Source organism: Ambystoma mexicanum, chromosome 5p, assembly GCF_040938575.1.
Source record: "Ambystoma mexicanum isolate Mex_15411 chromosome 5p, UKY_AmexF1_1, whole genome shotgun sequence".
Classification (NCBI taxonomy): domain Eukaryota; kingdom Metazoa; phylum Chordata; class Amphibia; order Caudata; family Ambystomatidae; genus Ambystoma; species Ambystoma mexicanum.
The window spans coordinates 835,613,683-835,628,997 of record NC_090930.1 but is presented as its reverse complement, the minus strand read 5'-3'; the positions used below and the strand labels follow the sequence as shown (position 1 = coordinate 835,628,997).

At 50.6% G+C, this 15,315-nt stretch overlaps 1 protein-coding gene across 3 annotated transcripts in view; it reads right to left on the bottom strand.

Annotated features, from left to right (window-relative positions):
* CFAP70 (cilia and flagella associated protein 70) overlaps nucleotides 1-15,315 on the bottom strand; it is a 1,359,754-nt gene that overhangs the window by 1,140,894 nt on the left and 203,545 nt on the right. For all 3 annotated transcript variants that reach the window (XM_069613256.1, XM_069613257.1, XM_069613258.1), the window contains exon 4: nucleotides 965-1,063. In XM_069613256.1, coding sequence (XP_069469357.1) covers nucleotides 965-1,063 — 99 coding nt within the window. The remainder of the gene's footprint in view (nucleotides 1-964; nucleotides 1,064-15,315) is intronic.

The window sequence follows — 15,315 nt, the reverse complement described above, 5'->3', positions numbered from 1 at the left end:
TTTCCCCTTCCCAACCACTGCACTTCTTTACAAATCTGTGTACAAGATGCATTTTACGGCTCTTTTTCCAAGCACATAGGATACAAGAAATATTGTATATGTGATTATAAAGAGAACTTAACAACCAGTTCAAGATCTCAGGATCTTCCACAGTAGCTAGCGAAAGTAGTCCTCTGTAGAGAAAAAAGTTTGCTTTATACCACTGGAAAAACACTCATGTGTATTACAAAAAAACAAATATTGCTTTTCATAACTGATGTGGCTGCCAAAAAAAAGACAGGATATAATATTTACAGATGGAATAAAAGGAATGCGACAATAAAACATGCCAATAGGAGTTCATGTGCCACATTAATGAAGTAATTCAAGGGCCAGGAGAACATGCCTCTGATACTTTGCATATGGATGATAATTGCATCAGAATAACTGCAAAACTTAATATGATGATCAAAATTCCCTGGCTTCTGATTACTATCCACATTACGTTGTCATGCGAGTTGTGACAACACTTACTCAAAACCAGCCTTACAGCCAAGAGACATATACAATATCAATTTTTACTCCCTAAAAACAGAAAAAAACTTGATCATTCCAAACGTATTCCAAACTTTTGATTATTGTTCTGAAATGCTCCTTCCACCTACAGAAAGCAAATTCCTTCTTGGTGGCAAGAAACATCAAGAACAAGCTGAATGAAATGGACTTCTTGGTACATACATTTCCTAGTTCTGTAGTAGGGGAGCAGTCCCATAGCTACATCTGTTTGCCAAGGTATCTATTTTAAGGTTGATTCTGGCAGCAGTATGGAGCCAGTGTAGGTGATGTAAGGTAGTCGGAGACTATGGTGAAGGTAAGTCTCAGGTAATAGTGGTTTGAATATGAGGAATGAGGAATAGTGAGGGAGAATAACAGAAACACATAACAGAGACCTTTGTTTAAGCAAGGTTGGTATGGGAGCACTCACCTTGCAGCAGACGGAGCAAGCCCAAAGTTGCCTGTGCCAACACCACAGTTTTCTCCTCCTTCTGTTTCTTCTCTTTTGGTAATACCCCAATCACAGTTACTGCAAGCAAAGAAAAGAGGACAATTCAAGTATAGTATGCTGGATTATGAGATGTGAGACAAGCATGGTATCAAGAGAGACACAGACTCAAAAGTAACCATTTGAAAAACCTTTATTATAATATTTTGTATGGTTGGTGTAAAGCCTAACTGGCCCTAACTCTAATGGGGTAATTCCCTCAAATGATGCCTCTAAGGGCCGTTGATGTTCGTAAGTCCAAAACCAAAGTCTGTCTGTGTCAAAACCTATGCTTGCCCTCACTCTTGAAACAAATGTGGTGTTGGTGCTTCTTAAAGATTAATGATAAAAAGAAATGCAAATCAAGGTTGGTTTCAGGTAGCCTTACCGTCAGGTTTAGTTCTGCCAGTTTAAAAGAAATAGTTCAGCGCAAAAGGGGTACCCTCTGAATCTTCCGGGTAGGTCTCTTGCAGCAAGTCAATATAGTTCACAGTGTCTCTGGGTCTCTTGGGGTTCTTGACCCTTCTGGTTCCAAAAGAAAAGCTACAGTTCCTTCTTTGGCATCTCAGGGTTCCCTCCCCCAAGTCTAGGCCTCTCTCCTTTCAACATTGTCTCACAGTATCTTCTTGGGCCTCTCATGGGTTCCTTCCCCAAGCCTTAGCCTTTCTTCTTATAACAAAGTATTTCACAATTCTCTCTAGGCCCCTCTTGTCTCAAACTAAAGTTCACTTAAAAGTTCACCTTGTCGGGGGCGTGGCTTGGCGCCATGATGGCTGTTCTGGCTCTCTAAGAGCTCTTGACCGTGTCCGCGCGTCAACACTAATATGCCCCAGTGAAACCGACCTAGCAACACTGTACGGTGCCTCCAGCTCCGGTCGGGACCCTGCATGAAGAGGCCAACTCTCAGCCCTTGGGACTGCTGCGGCTCCGAGATATCACTCGGTCTTGGAGGGGCCTGGAGGCCTCCTCCTCTTCAAAAATGGCGGGCGCAACACAGTCTGCGAAGCCCCTTTGCCCGCCGCATGGTGCGTGGATTTCAGCAGTCACCCGGGCAACCCCGCCAGCCTGCTGAGTGCCCCAGGGGCTCCGCTCCCGCTGCCCACATCAGCCTGCACTGTACCAGCGTCCTGCCTGCTGCCAACCCCAGATGACTGAGGATTGCCGGCTGGGGAGAAGGAGAGAGGCGGCGGCGAGCCGCAGCCTGCCGGGGCGGTACCTGCTCCCTCCTCCACCTGATTCATTGGGAGCAAAGACAACGTGCTCAGCGAGCTGGCGGTGACAGACCCGCCCGCGCTAATCGCACAGGAGGACAGCTGCTTGCTTAGCCTGCAACTTCCCTCTGGTGGCGGCGGCGCAGTGCGGCCCCACCAGATACCAGCTAAGGGGGTCTTCGCCCCACATCTCACCCCCCCCCGTGACCCCCTATCCGTATGCCGGCGGGAGAGACAAGACGGCTGAGACACCCTACCCCAAGCACCTCCAGCTGCGGGACTCCGACGCCAGCCATTCACCAGCGTCCTGCCTGCTGCAGGACTTCCACGTCTGAGGATCGCCGGCCCCGCTCTGGCGTGCCAGCGCCGGCGTGTGGCGTGGGGAGGCTGGAGATGAGAAGAGTGAGTCGGCGGTGAACCGAAGCCTGCTGAGGAGGAACCTGCACTCTCCTCCTCCCAACTCAATGAGAGTGTAAGCTACAAGCTCTGCGAGCTGGGCGGGTGCTGCAGCCCCGCTTGATGACAGGCCTGCCCGCTCTAGCAGCACAGGGGGCCAGCCGCTCGCCCAGCCTTCCGGCAGCAGCGGGGCAACGCAGCCCCCGGACACCAGCCAAGGGGGCCATCACTCTACATTTCGACCCCCCCCTAGCAACCTGGCAAAGGAAAAAGGTGGCAGGGACACCCTCCCCCAAGCACCTCCAGCCGTGACCTGCAGCCAGCCACCCAGCCGGGGAGGCACCTAGAGACCCCCCCACCTCCCCTTGCCCAGGTGGGAGCGGGGCCCAACAAGTTCTACTGGGACCCGCACAACGAGGGTGCCATTGTTCTATAGCTTACCTCCTCACAGCTCCTCTACTGCACATGCGAAGGACTCACCCCGGCGGTCTGCTTCACACACCCCGCTGCCGCCCCGGACATCACGCAGCGCACCAAGGCCCACATCGTCCGCCACCAACAGACTGCAGCCCCCTGGATTGCCCCTCGCTGCACGCCAGCCCCCCCATACACACAGTAGCGGGCTAAGAACCACTGGTGCTACAACCTCAGGGGGTGGCATGCACCAGATGGCCCCGCTGGACTCGGGCAGACCACCCCAGCAAATCAACATGCAGCATTTGTCCCTCCCCCCTCCCTGGAGGCCCGACCCGGAGGGCCGCGGACCCTGTGCCCCTCCCCAGGTCCCACCAGCACCAGAAGAACCCTCCCAAGTTGACGGACCCCAGACTACCTCGGACCAACTCTGCACTCACCCTCTGCCACTGGAATCCGGTGAGTCTACAGCACCCGGAGCCCTATCTCTACACCCCGGGTTCCTGAAAGTCAGGTGCTGCCCCAAGGCAGAACAAAGCGCTCTCAGCTGGTGATCTACCTGGGGGGACTTGCCCAAGTGCCAAGCATCCCGCATCCCAGAATGTCTAGGAATCCCAGACCACCGAAACAAGCGGACATCTCCTCCCTATTCACGGCAACCATGACGGAGAAACACAAACGGGGAGAGCGCCCCGAAGAATCCAACCCAGGGGCCCAAGTCAATCTAGACCAATCAGCGCAAGGGGTAACACAAGGGGATCTCCAAGACCTCCTTGTGGCAATCACCAAAGAATACCAAAAAGGCACAGAGGAACTGAAAGACAAGATCTCCACCTTGGATAAGCGGGTGGGAGAAATCGAGTCAAGAATGGAAGAAATAGAAACCACCCTATTCGAGCAGAACTTTGAAATCGGAGAGAGCGCGGACCGAATTGTGGCACTCGAGGCCAGGTGCGAGGCCCTAGAGCTGAAACAGGAGGATGCCGAGAACAGATCCAGGCGCAACAACATCCGCCTGAGAGGAATCCCCCCCACAATTTCTGATGCAGAGCTGGGGCCCTATGGTAACGGGCTCCTGCGCTTCATTCTAACCCTCCCAGATGGGGCCCCCCTGGAGCTCGACAGAGTACACAGGACCAGGGCTAGACAAAGCAACGCCTCCCCTCCAGACGTCCTAGCGAGGGTAAACTTCTTTAAGATCAAAGACGACATCATGCGAGAGGCTAGATGCTCCCCCCGGGTACTCTTCCGGGATGCGGTAATCTCCCTATACCAAGATCTAGTCGCAGTCACCTTGGCAAAGAGCAAAGCCCTGAAACCACTGACTGACTGGCTCTGTGAGAGGAAGATCGCATACCGCTGGGGATTCCCTATCTCACTATCTTTCGCTTGGGAAGGCAAAACCCGCCACATCCTCACTCCCAGAGAAGCTGCAAGCTTCATGAACCCAGAGGAGATTCCAAGTGAGGCCAACAGACCCGCCCAGACCCCGGAGGGGGGACTGCGGGAACCCCTGAAGTCCTGGACCCGAGTCAAGAGATGGCCAGACTGCGCACCCCCCCCCACCAAAAGCAAGAGGAATGACAACGGCTGAGCCAGCAGATCCCTTTATCAGTTTCACCGGCTGCATAAGAGGCACTGTTGCCTCTAACTGACTTGACGCGCTGGACCGGTCGCCTGCCCCGTTGGCTTAAGGCTGACCCGGAAGTTCGTTCGGTGGGGTGGAGGGATGGGAGCGGGGGGAACTTTGCTGAAGGAGGACAACCCAAAACTGCATTGGAGGGCTACAGAACATGTATCCATAGAGGCCACAGATGGGGACCTCGGAGCAGATTTTTAACATGACGACCTGGTACGTCTGGGGCCTGAACCAGTAACAAAAGATTTACCATTAACCATTAGGACACAACACCTCGTAGTTCCTGTTCTGTACTCTAAAGACACGCCCATCATTTTCTTGGGGAGAGACCGGCTCAGAAAACTGAACGCAACAATATCATTCACAGAGAAAGGGGTGGTGTGCTCCATACCCGGCGGCATTTACTATAACCGAGTAGCAGCTCTTCTCTTGACAGCACATGCGCAAAGCTCCTTGCGAGCACAGCCACTATACTACAGCATGTTCCTTTACAGGGTCAAAGTTCTGCTAGGATGGGTACCGGTAATAGGGAAAGGTGTTCCGACTGGCTTCGGACTTCCTATTCAGACCACAGTGCCAGAAGGATGACTTAAAGGGGAAAACAAAGGTGTTAGAGCTGGGAGAAGAAGTAATATGCAAAGACATGGTGATTTTGTGTGGAACAGATCATGACAACATGGAGTGGTGAACAGTGCTGTGCATTGATCCCACCTTGACAAATACAGGAGTATCAGATGAACAGTTGTTCACCGATGAGGAGGAGGAAGGAGAGATAGTGTCCCAGATAAAAATACCCTGCCCAGTTCAGACATAATTCAGACATCCACATCAACCTGTAACACAGCAAACTATCCGATAAAGAAACGAAAGGTTGTGTCTTGGCGTTTCATCCAGGATTTATGCCCCCTAAAAAAAGTGGTGGAAGCAGAATTTCCTGTGGTTCCAAACCCTGCCACAATATTGTGCAATATCTCAGCAAAGGCAAAGTATTTCACGGTCATTATCCTCAAAAATGCCTTCTTCGCTATACCTCTGCACTGTAAGGAAGGCATGGTATCGAGCAGTAGACACAGGTACAATGGATATAAGTTTGGAAACATTGATTTAGTATTTTAGTTGTGTTGGTAGAATTCCTGACTGGCCCTAACTCTAGAATGGGAGTAATCTCGACCATTAAACAAATAACAAACAAGTCCAAGTCAGTCTAGTCAAAATAAAAAGGCCTATACCAAGAAAACCTAACCTTGCCCTCCTTCTCAAAATGACAAACGTGTTAAGGGAATACAAAAGGGAAATAGTGTCTCAAAAGAAATGTCAGAATGGCTTAAGTAACAACTTCCTTCCCCACTTTCCACCACACAGGGTCTCAAGAGTTTCTTAAAAAGGATAGGTGAATGGCACAGTTCTATCAGTCTTGCACACTTTGGCTTACTGGTATAAGTGAACAGGTTAATCTTGAGCTTCCAACTTCTGACAGTTCAATCACTTCCTTAGGCTTCGCCCACCTTGACATCAATATTCTGTTCACATTAACTTTCTCAATTTCTCACAGTTCTGCACAAGCTTCCCTCTGCCGGGCTGAAGCCTGTCTTCTTTGTGCGGGTTCCCTTCTCCACATTTTATCTTGGGGATCTTTTCACTGTCTAACACTTTCAAAACTGCTAGGATTTCACATAGACCTCTGCATGACCACTTCAACCTCTCTTTCAACAATTTTGCAATTCACATTCTTTCTCATCTCGAAATACCAATGCCTTGGTACTTGTAGTTCTTATTCTCTTTAGTTTGCCCTCTTGGCCTTTTTCAAAGTTCATATACTTTGCCCTTTTGGCATATTCAAAGTTCACATACTTCGCTTTCCTTTTATACAACTGTCTTTCCTTTGGTTTCTGCTGTAATATCTTTCAACTGACTTTCGAATGTGTGACTTCCCCTTGCAGGACGACTCTTGTTACTTTGTATCCTTTCCTTTTACAATTCATCAATTGTCCTCACAATTCACGTTTCATTGGCACACACGTAACATTCAACTTTCGGGGGGGGCGTGGCTAGCAGAATATACTCTACATGCAGAGGAATGGAAATGGAAACAGCAGAGAAGCTAGATTGTGTAGAGTGGCATAACGAAAGGCCTGGAGTGGTGAGCGATGCCGCAATGAGAAGGAGCTGTGAGGGATGCTGGAAAATGGTGGTGATGAACAAAGGAAACGGCTTTGGGTACAGGCTACTTGCCCAGTGAGAGCGGCGAGTGGAACTTCCCAGCAGTGAATCTGAACCCCTTACTGGTGCAGCACCTAGAACGTGTGCGTGCGGAACACAAGTGTAGGCGAGGTGCATCCGAAGTGCTATGGCTGAAGGCACCAAGATGACACAGTGACGAGGCAGTGCACGGAAGAGACGGTGCAGCTGGGACCCTGCAGGCGAGCTGTGTGAGACTGGGAAGGGTTACAGCGGGTGGTGCGGCAGAGACAGATACATGGTCGTGGGGTGCCTCACATGCCCAGGAGCCGACAGAAAGAAGAGGAAAGGTGGCACAAAGTCAACGGAGCAACCAATGTTCTGGGGCAGCACAAAGAGGAGCCCATCGAACAATCAGCAGGGCCCGTGGAGAGGGAGGACCGTGAGGTGCGGTGAAGGAAGGGTAAGGAGTCGGGGGTGACCCAAAGCACTGGGTATATGATATAGACTGTTGGTAAGAGGGCCCCCCGCGCTGCCCGAACCGCTGCAGAGACCAAATAACTGAGACGGCGCACATGAGCGGCTGACTCCGCCCGCCGCGGTACTGGCCACCTAAACAGAACAGGGGAGTGGTGCCCGATGGGGGGCACGAATCATGAATCTGTGGCCCTGGTCGCTCACATCATATTAACGGAGCGCAGCCGGAGGCCATAAGACCCCGAAGTAAAGGGGGAGGTCACGGTACAATAGCCAACGGAGCGCACATTGCGGCACTGGTAGTGCATTACGCCCCAGGGGGGTGAGCACCCAGCAGCCAGAAGAGATGGGACAGATGAGTGTGGGCAGGGGAAGCACGCCAAAGAACTGCTGCAGATGTTACAGGCCAGAGTGCAAGGTTAGAGACAACAATAAGTGACGTGGTCTGCAGGCCACAAGTAGAAGGCCTGTTTATGGGGACACCAAAAGCAGCAATATAAATTAACCCCTAGCAAACCAGGGCCACACTGTTTTAGAAGGTGTTGCCTTGGAAGACATGCCCCAGGGAGGGCACACAGGAACCCATGCACCCAGGACTTGCACCAAGAAAAGGCGTTGACTGCGACCCAATGCTGAGTAGCTATGGGGGAAGGAACATTGCGAGCAGTGGGGGAGAACAGGTAAAATGACGGAACAAAGAGGACAATAGTGGCAGGAAGGGGAGCAGCAGGGACATTTTGTGTGGTGCACAGACAAACTTGCAGTGAGAAGGAGGCTGCAACAACAATCACCCCGAGGGCCTCCGGTGGAGAGCGTGGTTTCCCCCACAGGGCAAGAGAGGATAAAGAGCGCCACAGGATTGGCGGGGCATGATGACGACCAAGAGTGGCAAGAACAAGCAGAAGCAAACCACACTGGAAACCTTTGCAAAAAGTCAATCTAACTGTCAGGAAGAAGACAGAGAACATATAGACAAGGCAAAAGCGCCACTACCAGGGAGCATGGCTGAGGCAGGGCAGCAGCAGATCCTAGAGGCCATTGCGGCACTCCAAACGACGCTGGACGCCAAGATGGATGCAGTGGCTTTAGATGTAACACTATTGCGAGAGGATGTTCGAGCTATAACTGAACCCACTGGGAAGCTGGAAGAGAAGGTCCAAATGAATACAGAAGTGAGAGTGCAAACAGGGCAGAGGAAGTGGAAGGTCGGGCACGCAGAAATAACATAAGGATTGTGGGGCTACCTGAGGGAGCGGTAGGGTTGACCCCACTACGTACATCGACTACGTACATCGAAAACATGTTGATCCAGGAAATAGGAGGGGGAAGAACTTACACAGGGGTTTACTATTTTACGAGCACATCGTTCCCTCACTAGGAAACCGCAGCCGGGTACTCCGCCGAGGCCAATGATAGCCAAGGTGTTAAACTACAAAGACAGAGAAAAGATCCTGGCTTTTTCCAGATCAGGGGGGTCGATGCAGAGGGCGTCAGCAAAGATCTCAGTGTATCCCGACTACACCTTTCAGGTCCAGAAAAGAAGTGCCCAGTCCCTCACGATCAAGGCTCGGCTCAGGAAAGCGGGCCTCAAGTACATTTTTCTGTATCCTGCAAAGCTTAAAGTGATACACAATGGAAAGGTTTTTCTCTTGGCAACGCCGTCGGAGCCACAGGAGTGGATGGATGGAGCCCACATACCGGATGTATCAGATCCGAATCAGCATGCCTAATTGGGAGGAGGCGAGCATGGCACAGACCGTCGGACTACAATTAACAATGTTTTATATAAAAATGTGTAGATTTGGATATGAACAGGTTCATGCCACAGTGTTTGGAATTGATATGACTTTTGGAAGCACTATGATATGTTTAGTAGATGACTGGAGGAAAGCAGTGGGCACGAAAGCCTTGTAGAGGGAATGCTGAGAGCAGACCCGCAGTCCCCCTGCCCCCCCACCCCCCAGAGTAGTAGTAGTTTAAGGGCCATAGTACAGGGCCTGCTTTAGGGCACCAGAAACCTGGTCTAGCAGCTGGGCGGAATGGAGCGGAAACAGGGAAGTCCCTGCATGGTTTACATAGCGGGGCGGGGCGAGTTGAGTTTGAGTTTGGTTGGGAATGGGGTTGGGGGAAGGAGAGGAATGGGATAGCCTGACATACATGATACATAGCTGCATCGAACTTCTGCTGAGGCGGGCGACAGGCTGGTGGCCACTTTGATGCCCTAGACGCAATATTACAATGGTTGAAAAAGTGAAGATTGGACGGCAACCAGGGGGCGCGTGGATGAAGTCGAACTCCATGTGACCTCCCGGCCCAGAGGTTCCCCACTTTTAACCCCCCCCCCCCCACCTGCAGAAAGCGTCCCTGGGGTTGTGCGAACCCCCCTGCACTCGAAAGGAAAAAGAACAAAGAAAATTGGCCAGTAATTGGGAAAGAAACGATGCCCTCCCGAGTGACCGAAAACGAAAGTGGAATTTGCGTGGCCCGAAGAGTCGAGACACTGCGCGTGGCCCAGGAGAAAGTCACCAAAAACACAACAAGAGGTAAAGGGAAAGGAAAACCCGTATGTAGCCAACCCTCAGAAAGGTCAACAACCTTTAGTAGACAACATTAGGGTCAATCGGGCATCTAGATTCCATTTCTCAAAGGTAACATTAGGACCAGACAATGCTAGTTTATAGTGAGCTGCCTCCTATTTCATTAAATTATCAGGCGGTATCAACAGACTTAAAAAAATACAATTTTATTCAGGTACAAAAGTTAAACACATGTAATCAAAAAGACAATACACAATTTGTGTTGTACTGACAGGCAATTAATCTGGTACAAAGCAGTGTGGTTTCCTTCCACTGCACTGTGACCCTCCTGTATTTCAGCTCCAACATCAGACAACAGTGCAAAGAAATAGAACAGACAGTAAGTCTTGTAGGTGTAGGGGGCTTGAAAAAGTGATGGCCCTCTGAGGTCTGTGGTGTCTGCAGAAAGTGTTGTATGCTTGTGCAAATAGGCAATTATTTCAAAACAAGATATTACGTACAACATTTAATTCTCTCACTCCAAAACGCTATATGCACACCCTTCTCAACACAACTCATCCAACATGTTTCTTTCCAACAAACCAAAAAAGTGTAAACCAAGTGTAGGGAAATTCAGCAGGGAACTGTCTGAGATAGTCAAGTCTATGTCACAAAATTAAACACTGTATAACAACTGAAGCACTGTGAACCTGTGATATATGGAAAGGTCAAGCTGCTCAACTGAGTGCTCTGAGTTCCAGGAGAAAGTCGCACCATCTAAGTGAATCACCTCATCGGCACTGCTAGTGCTGGGACCGACCCTCCCCTGCACTGACCGACCTTCGGGTGGGGGCAGGCGGCCTACACGAAATGACCCAGACGAGGATAAAGTGCCCGCTCTATGGGACAAGAAGAAACAGCAAAATAGTTCCCAGCTCCAATGGGTGAGACAGGCTCCCTCCCACCAAACACGGACAGGAGAGTGAGCCCTGAGGAGAAACCTATGGCCTGAGACACTCAACTCGAAAGGTACAGGTGGTGAAGACCCTGCCCCCCGGAACATCCACGTAAAGGTAGGCCGGGCTCTGGGAGATACAAAATCTCTGCCCGACAGGGGAAATTGAGGCCCATACTCCCGGACGCATATGCAGCATATTGGAGGATCAGCTGCTTCAACAGCAACGTGAGAAGAAGGACCACAGTGCAGCAACCCATCAGGTGAGACGGTGTGTGGCTGACAGACCCCACCCGTGGCTGAGGGACCGCAGATTACGGGCACAAAAGGCCCATGACTGATATGCTGCCAGTCCCCCTGCCCCCATGTGACTTGCGTGCACACGACACCAGCCAGGGCACCACATAGTGTATAAATTCAAATGAGGGAGAGCCTCGCGGAGCCGGTGGCCCCCTCCTCCCTGAGCCACTACCGTGCAGGAGGTACTGCCTATTAGACCTGTAGAGGTGGCACCTGAGGGCAGCGGGCGATAGAGGATTTACACAGCGAACGCTCCCCTACCTGATCCTTCCGGGGGGACGGTGATGTTCCAATCCTGATTGAGATAAAGACTCCCTTCAACCTGGTGTGACAGGCGGAGGTATAACAGCAAACTGGCCCGACTGCAATGCACCCTGCTATGAAAGAAGAGAGATTTCGCCCGCGACTCGCACCCTGACCTTTCTGGGGCCACGAGGCACACAGGCAAGGAGGGGGAGACAAGCCCTCCAGAGGCACTACAACATTGAGGATTCCATGGTCCAGTGCACTTAAGGCACACAGCCAGCGCCAGAACACACGGCTCCCTGAATGTACCACAATTACACAGGCCAGGGGGAGAGAATGCATGGCCAAGATATTGATATTGAACCTGGACGAAACCAGAGTCATTGGACATCACGGAGGCAGGGCCGTAACAGGGGGTGCATTGTCGATTACAAGGAACCAGATTGCAAACCAAGGCCCCCGTCCCCTGTTGCAGCATACCTTTCCAGATATTGGGGGTCCTGACAATTGCCAGATAATGCACTGAGCCAGATAATAACCTGCTATCATCTGTAACAGGACAGAGGGCTAATACACCATATCTGAAGACTTTGAGCAGGTCCCAGCTGCAGCGGCCTCAACCATGATAAAAGAATTGTAGAGAACACACACAGCACATGGCACCCCCACCGCTTATACAAAGCTGCTCCTGTTAGAAACTCCTAGATCCCTGCTATCAAGCACCGGGCTCATCCATTACAACTACTAACCACCAGTGAAAAACATTGCTGACAACCCTGGCTCACATGTCCTTGCGAGGGTTGGGCCCCCATTGTTAGATGGGGCATGTGCCCTCCTCCAGGGCACAAATCTACTAAAACAAACCAGATTAAAATTCATACCACTGCGAAAAGGGCTGAGCACTCCTCGTGCGTCCCACCTGCAACAGTTAATCCCTGCGGTGATAAAGCGACAGTGAGAGAGAAGAACATGAAGCACGGCTGTGATCTTATCGCTAGGTACCCCTTGTAGAGTGCATGGAAATACGACAGAAGCTGGCCCCATATAGATTCTCTTCACTCCACCCCGCTACGGAAACCCACCAACGATCAGACATGGCGGCCTCAGGGGCAGAAGCCGCAGCGACCAAATAGAGACATGGCAGCCTTATTGTAGGCAATTCAAAATATGGGAGCGAACATTGGGGGAAAGATAGACAAAATCACTCAACGAATGGATAAAATGGGGGAGAGACTCGAAGGTGTGGAAAATAATCAAACCTCGCTGAGCACCCTTGAGACCCAAATGGACCAAAGGATTACCGAAATAGAAGTACAAGAAGAATTCCGTCTCAAGATGGATGATTTGGAGAATCAAGAGTGACGGAACTACCTACTTTTTTTGGTATTCTGGAGAAAGAGGGGGAATCTGAACATTACTTGAAAAAGACGCTCCATGAAATTATGAAGCGCTCTTTTGAAGATGATGCCATTGACGAACCAAAGACCGAAAGGATACACGGAGCAGGGGGAGCTGCCGGCGGATCTAGGACACTCCTAGTCCCCTTTCATAGCTACCAAGACAAGGCAAGAATCCTGGAGAAGGCCAAACTTAGCAGACCCACCGCCTTTGATGCAGCAAGAATAATGATCTTCCAAGCTTTGTCATCCCTGACCCATGCCCTGAGGCGAATGTGCATGCCCCTCACAAAATGGTTGAAAGAAAAGGGAGTCCGTTATAGTGGGGCTACCCATTTTTCCTTACATTTGAGCTGGAAGATAGAAGAGAATGGTTGAGGACCGAAAAAAGACATTAAGAAATACATAGCTGACCTACTGGGCAAGCGAGAAGATGGGCAGGAACAAGACGAGCTGAGGATAGGCAGTGGCGTATCCAAGGTCTGAGGTGGAGACGTACAGCAGGCTCCAGGAAATATCAGAGGGGGAACGCCTCTCCGGATGCGGATGCCTAATAACTCCTGAAATTCCTAACGCACTGTTCTGAGGCTTTGTGGTGCTCCCACCCGGGATGGGGTTGAAAAAACATTATCACATGATTCTTGGAGGTTAAAGCCTCCGGGTTGAGATTACCTTATTAATGGCATAGAGGAACTCGGGGCTCGGCAGACCTCAGAGCACCACAGAGACAGACGACTGTATATACCAACACTGAAATATATACCGCTTTGAGTCCTGGACAGCCATGATTCGAGGGATGTGCTGCTTAAAGGAGTATAATTAATACGAGAAATGTTGAAATGATCACAAAGTCTATGTGCGCCTTTGGGGGTTGGGGGGGCTGGAAGAGGGGCCCAATGTTATTTTGGTTGGCTTTTGGGTTTATAACAATAGATGAATATGAGCGTATACCTGCCTCGAGTCAATATTTGGTACTTCTTAGCCAAATTCCTGCAGGGGGGCAGGAGAATGCGAGTATAGAAATGTGCTCTTGAATTGTAGTTTGATGAAGACAAAAAGGTATATGACCTATAATACTCTTTCGTTTCATGGCAATGTGTGTGTTCTTTCAAGCGCTCGGCCGCTGGTGCCCATCAGAGGGACACCATGGGTACACCAAAACAAATGGCGATAGATTTAGACCCTTGAAGGAAGGGCCTCCTCAGGGTTGGGACTCTAAACATTAAGGGGTTGAACTCACCAACTAAGAGGTCTCTGGTGTGCAGGGAGTTCCGAAGAGCAGGGCTTGACGTGCTGTTTCTGCAGGAAACTAAGTATGCACGTGGGGTGGAATGAAGAATCATGCCCTCAAAGACGGGGGCTGAATATTGTGGCTGCGGCCCCCTAAGAAAGGCGGGAGTGGGGATCCTCACTAGAAAGGGGTTAAACTTTGAGGTGACAAAGGTGTGGGCTGATGTGGAGGGAAGAGCGCTACTGATAGTAGGCTCTACACAGAAGGTAACTGTCACTCTTGCAACGTTGTACTTGCCCAATATGGGACAATCTCGATTTTTGAAAAGAACGCTTCCCATAATAATGCTCGAGGCCTTGGGGTACGTAATCCTAGGGGGGAGATTTTAATTTGTGGGCAGAAATCAGATTAGATAGGAAATAGGATAATCCCGGTACACAAGAACCAGTAGACGGAGGTTGTGCGCGGTTCATGGAGATGTTAGACAAGTTACGAGATGCATGGCGGGGACTTCACCCAGAGGAAGCAGGTTACACCTTTTACTCTGCACCACATGGTACCTTCACTAGGATTGATTATGTACATATCACTGAGGACCTAAGGGAGGCAGCCTTGGGATCGGAAATCGTGCCCATCACGTGGTCTGATCATGACATGGTCACTTGAGAGACCCAGTCTTTCAGAGAGAAATGGAGGATGAAATTAGAGAATACTTCAAAACGAACAACAGAGGGGAGGTCTCAAAGGTGACGGTGTGGGAGGCGGGTAAATCAACATGGCAGAGAACCTTGATTAGAGAGGGGGCCAACAAAAAGAGGGAAAGAGTCCTGATTGAAGGCAGACTGAGGAAATTGATATCCCAGCTAGACGAGGCAGCGAGGAGGGCTTAGGAGGGTAGGGAAGTCAAGGTGCTGGAGGCCAAGCAGAAGAGGGAGGAGCTTTGACACCTAAAAGAAGGGCAGGTAGTCCGGAAACTGCAACTTCTCAAACAGAGGTTTTATGAAAAGGGACATAAGGCGGACACAATGTTGGCAACCAGGCTCCGAGGTCAACGTGCTGAAAGAAGGGTGACGTCCATAGAGGGGGGAGGTGGCTCTGAATGCGCGAAGGAAGGAGGTATTCCGGAGACATTTGCAACGCTTTATGAGACCTTATATAAATCAGAGGTGGACCGCACGCAGTTGGGAGTAGATGGCTATATAGCAAGTGTTGGGATGCCAACCCTCACACATGAAGAAACTCTAAACTTTGACGCCCCCATCACTGCTGAGGAAATTGAGAGGGCTGTGAAGAGACTCCCGCTAGGAAAAGCCCCGGGAGAAGATGGTTATACT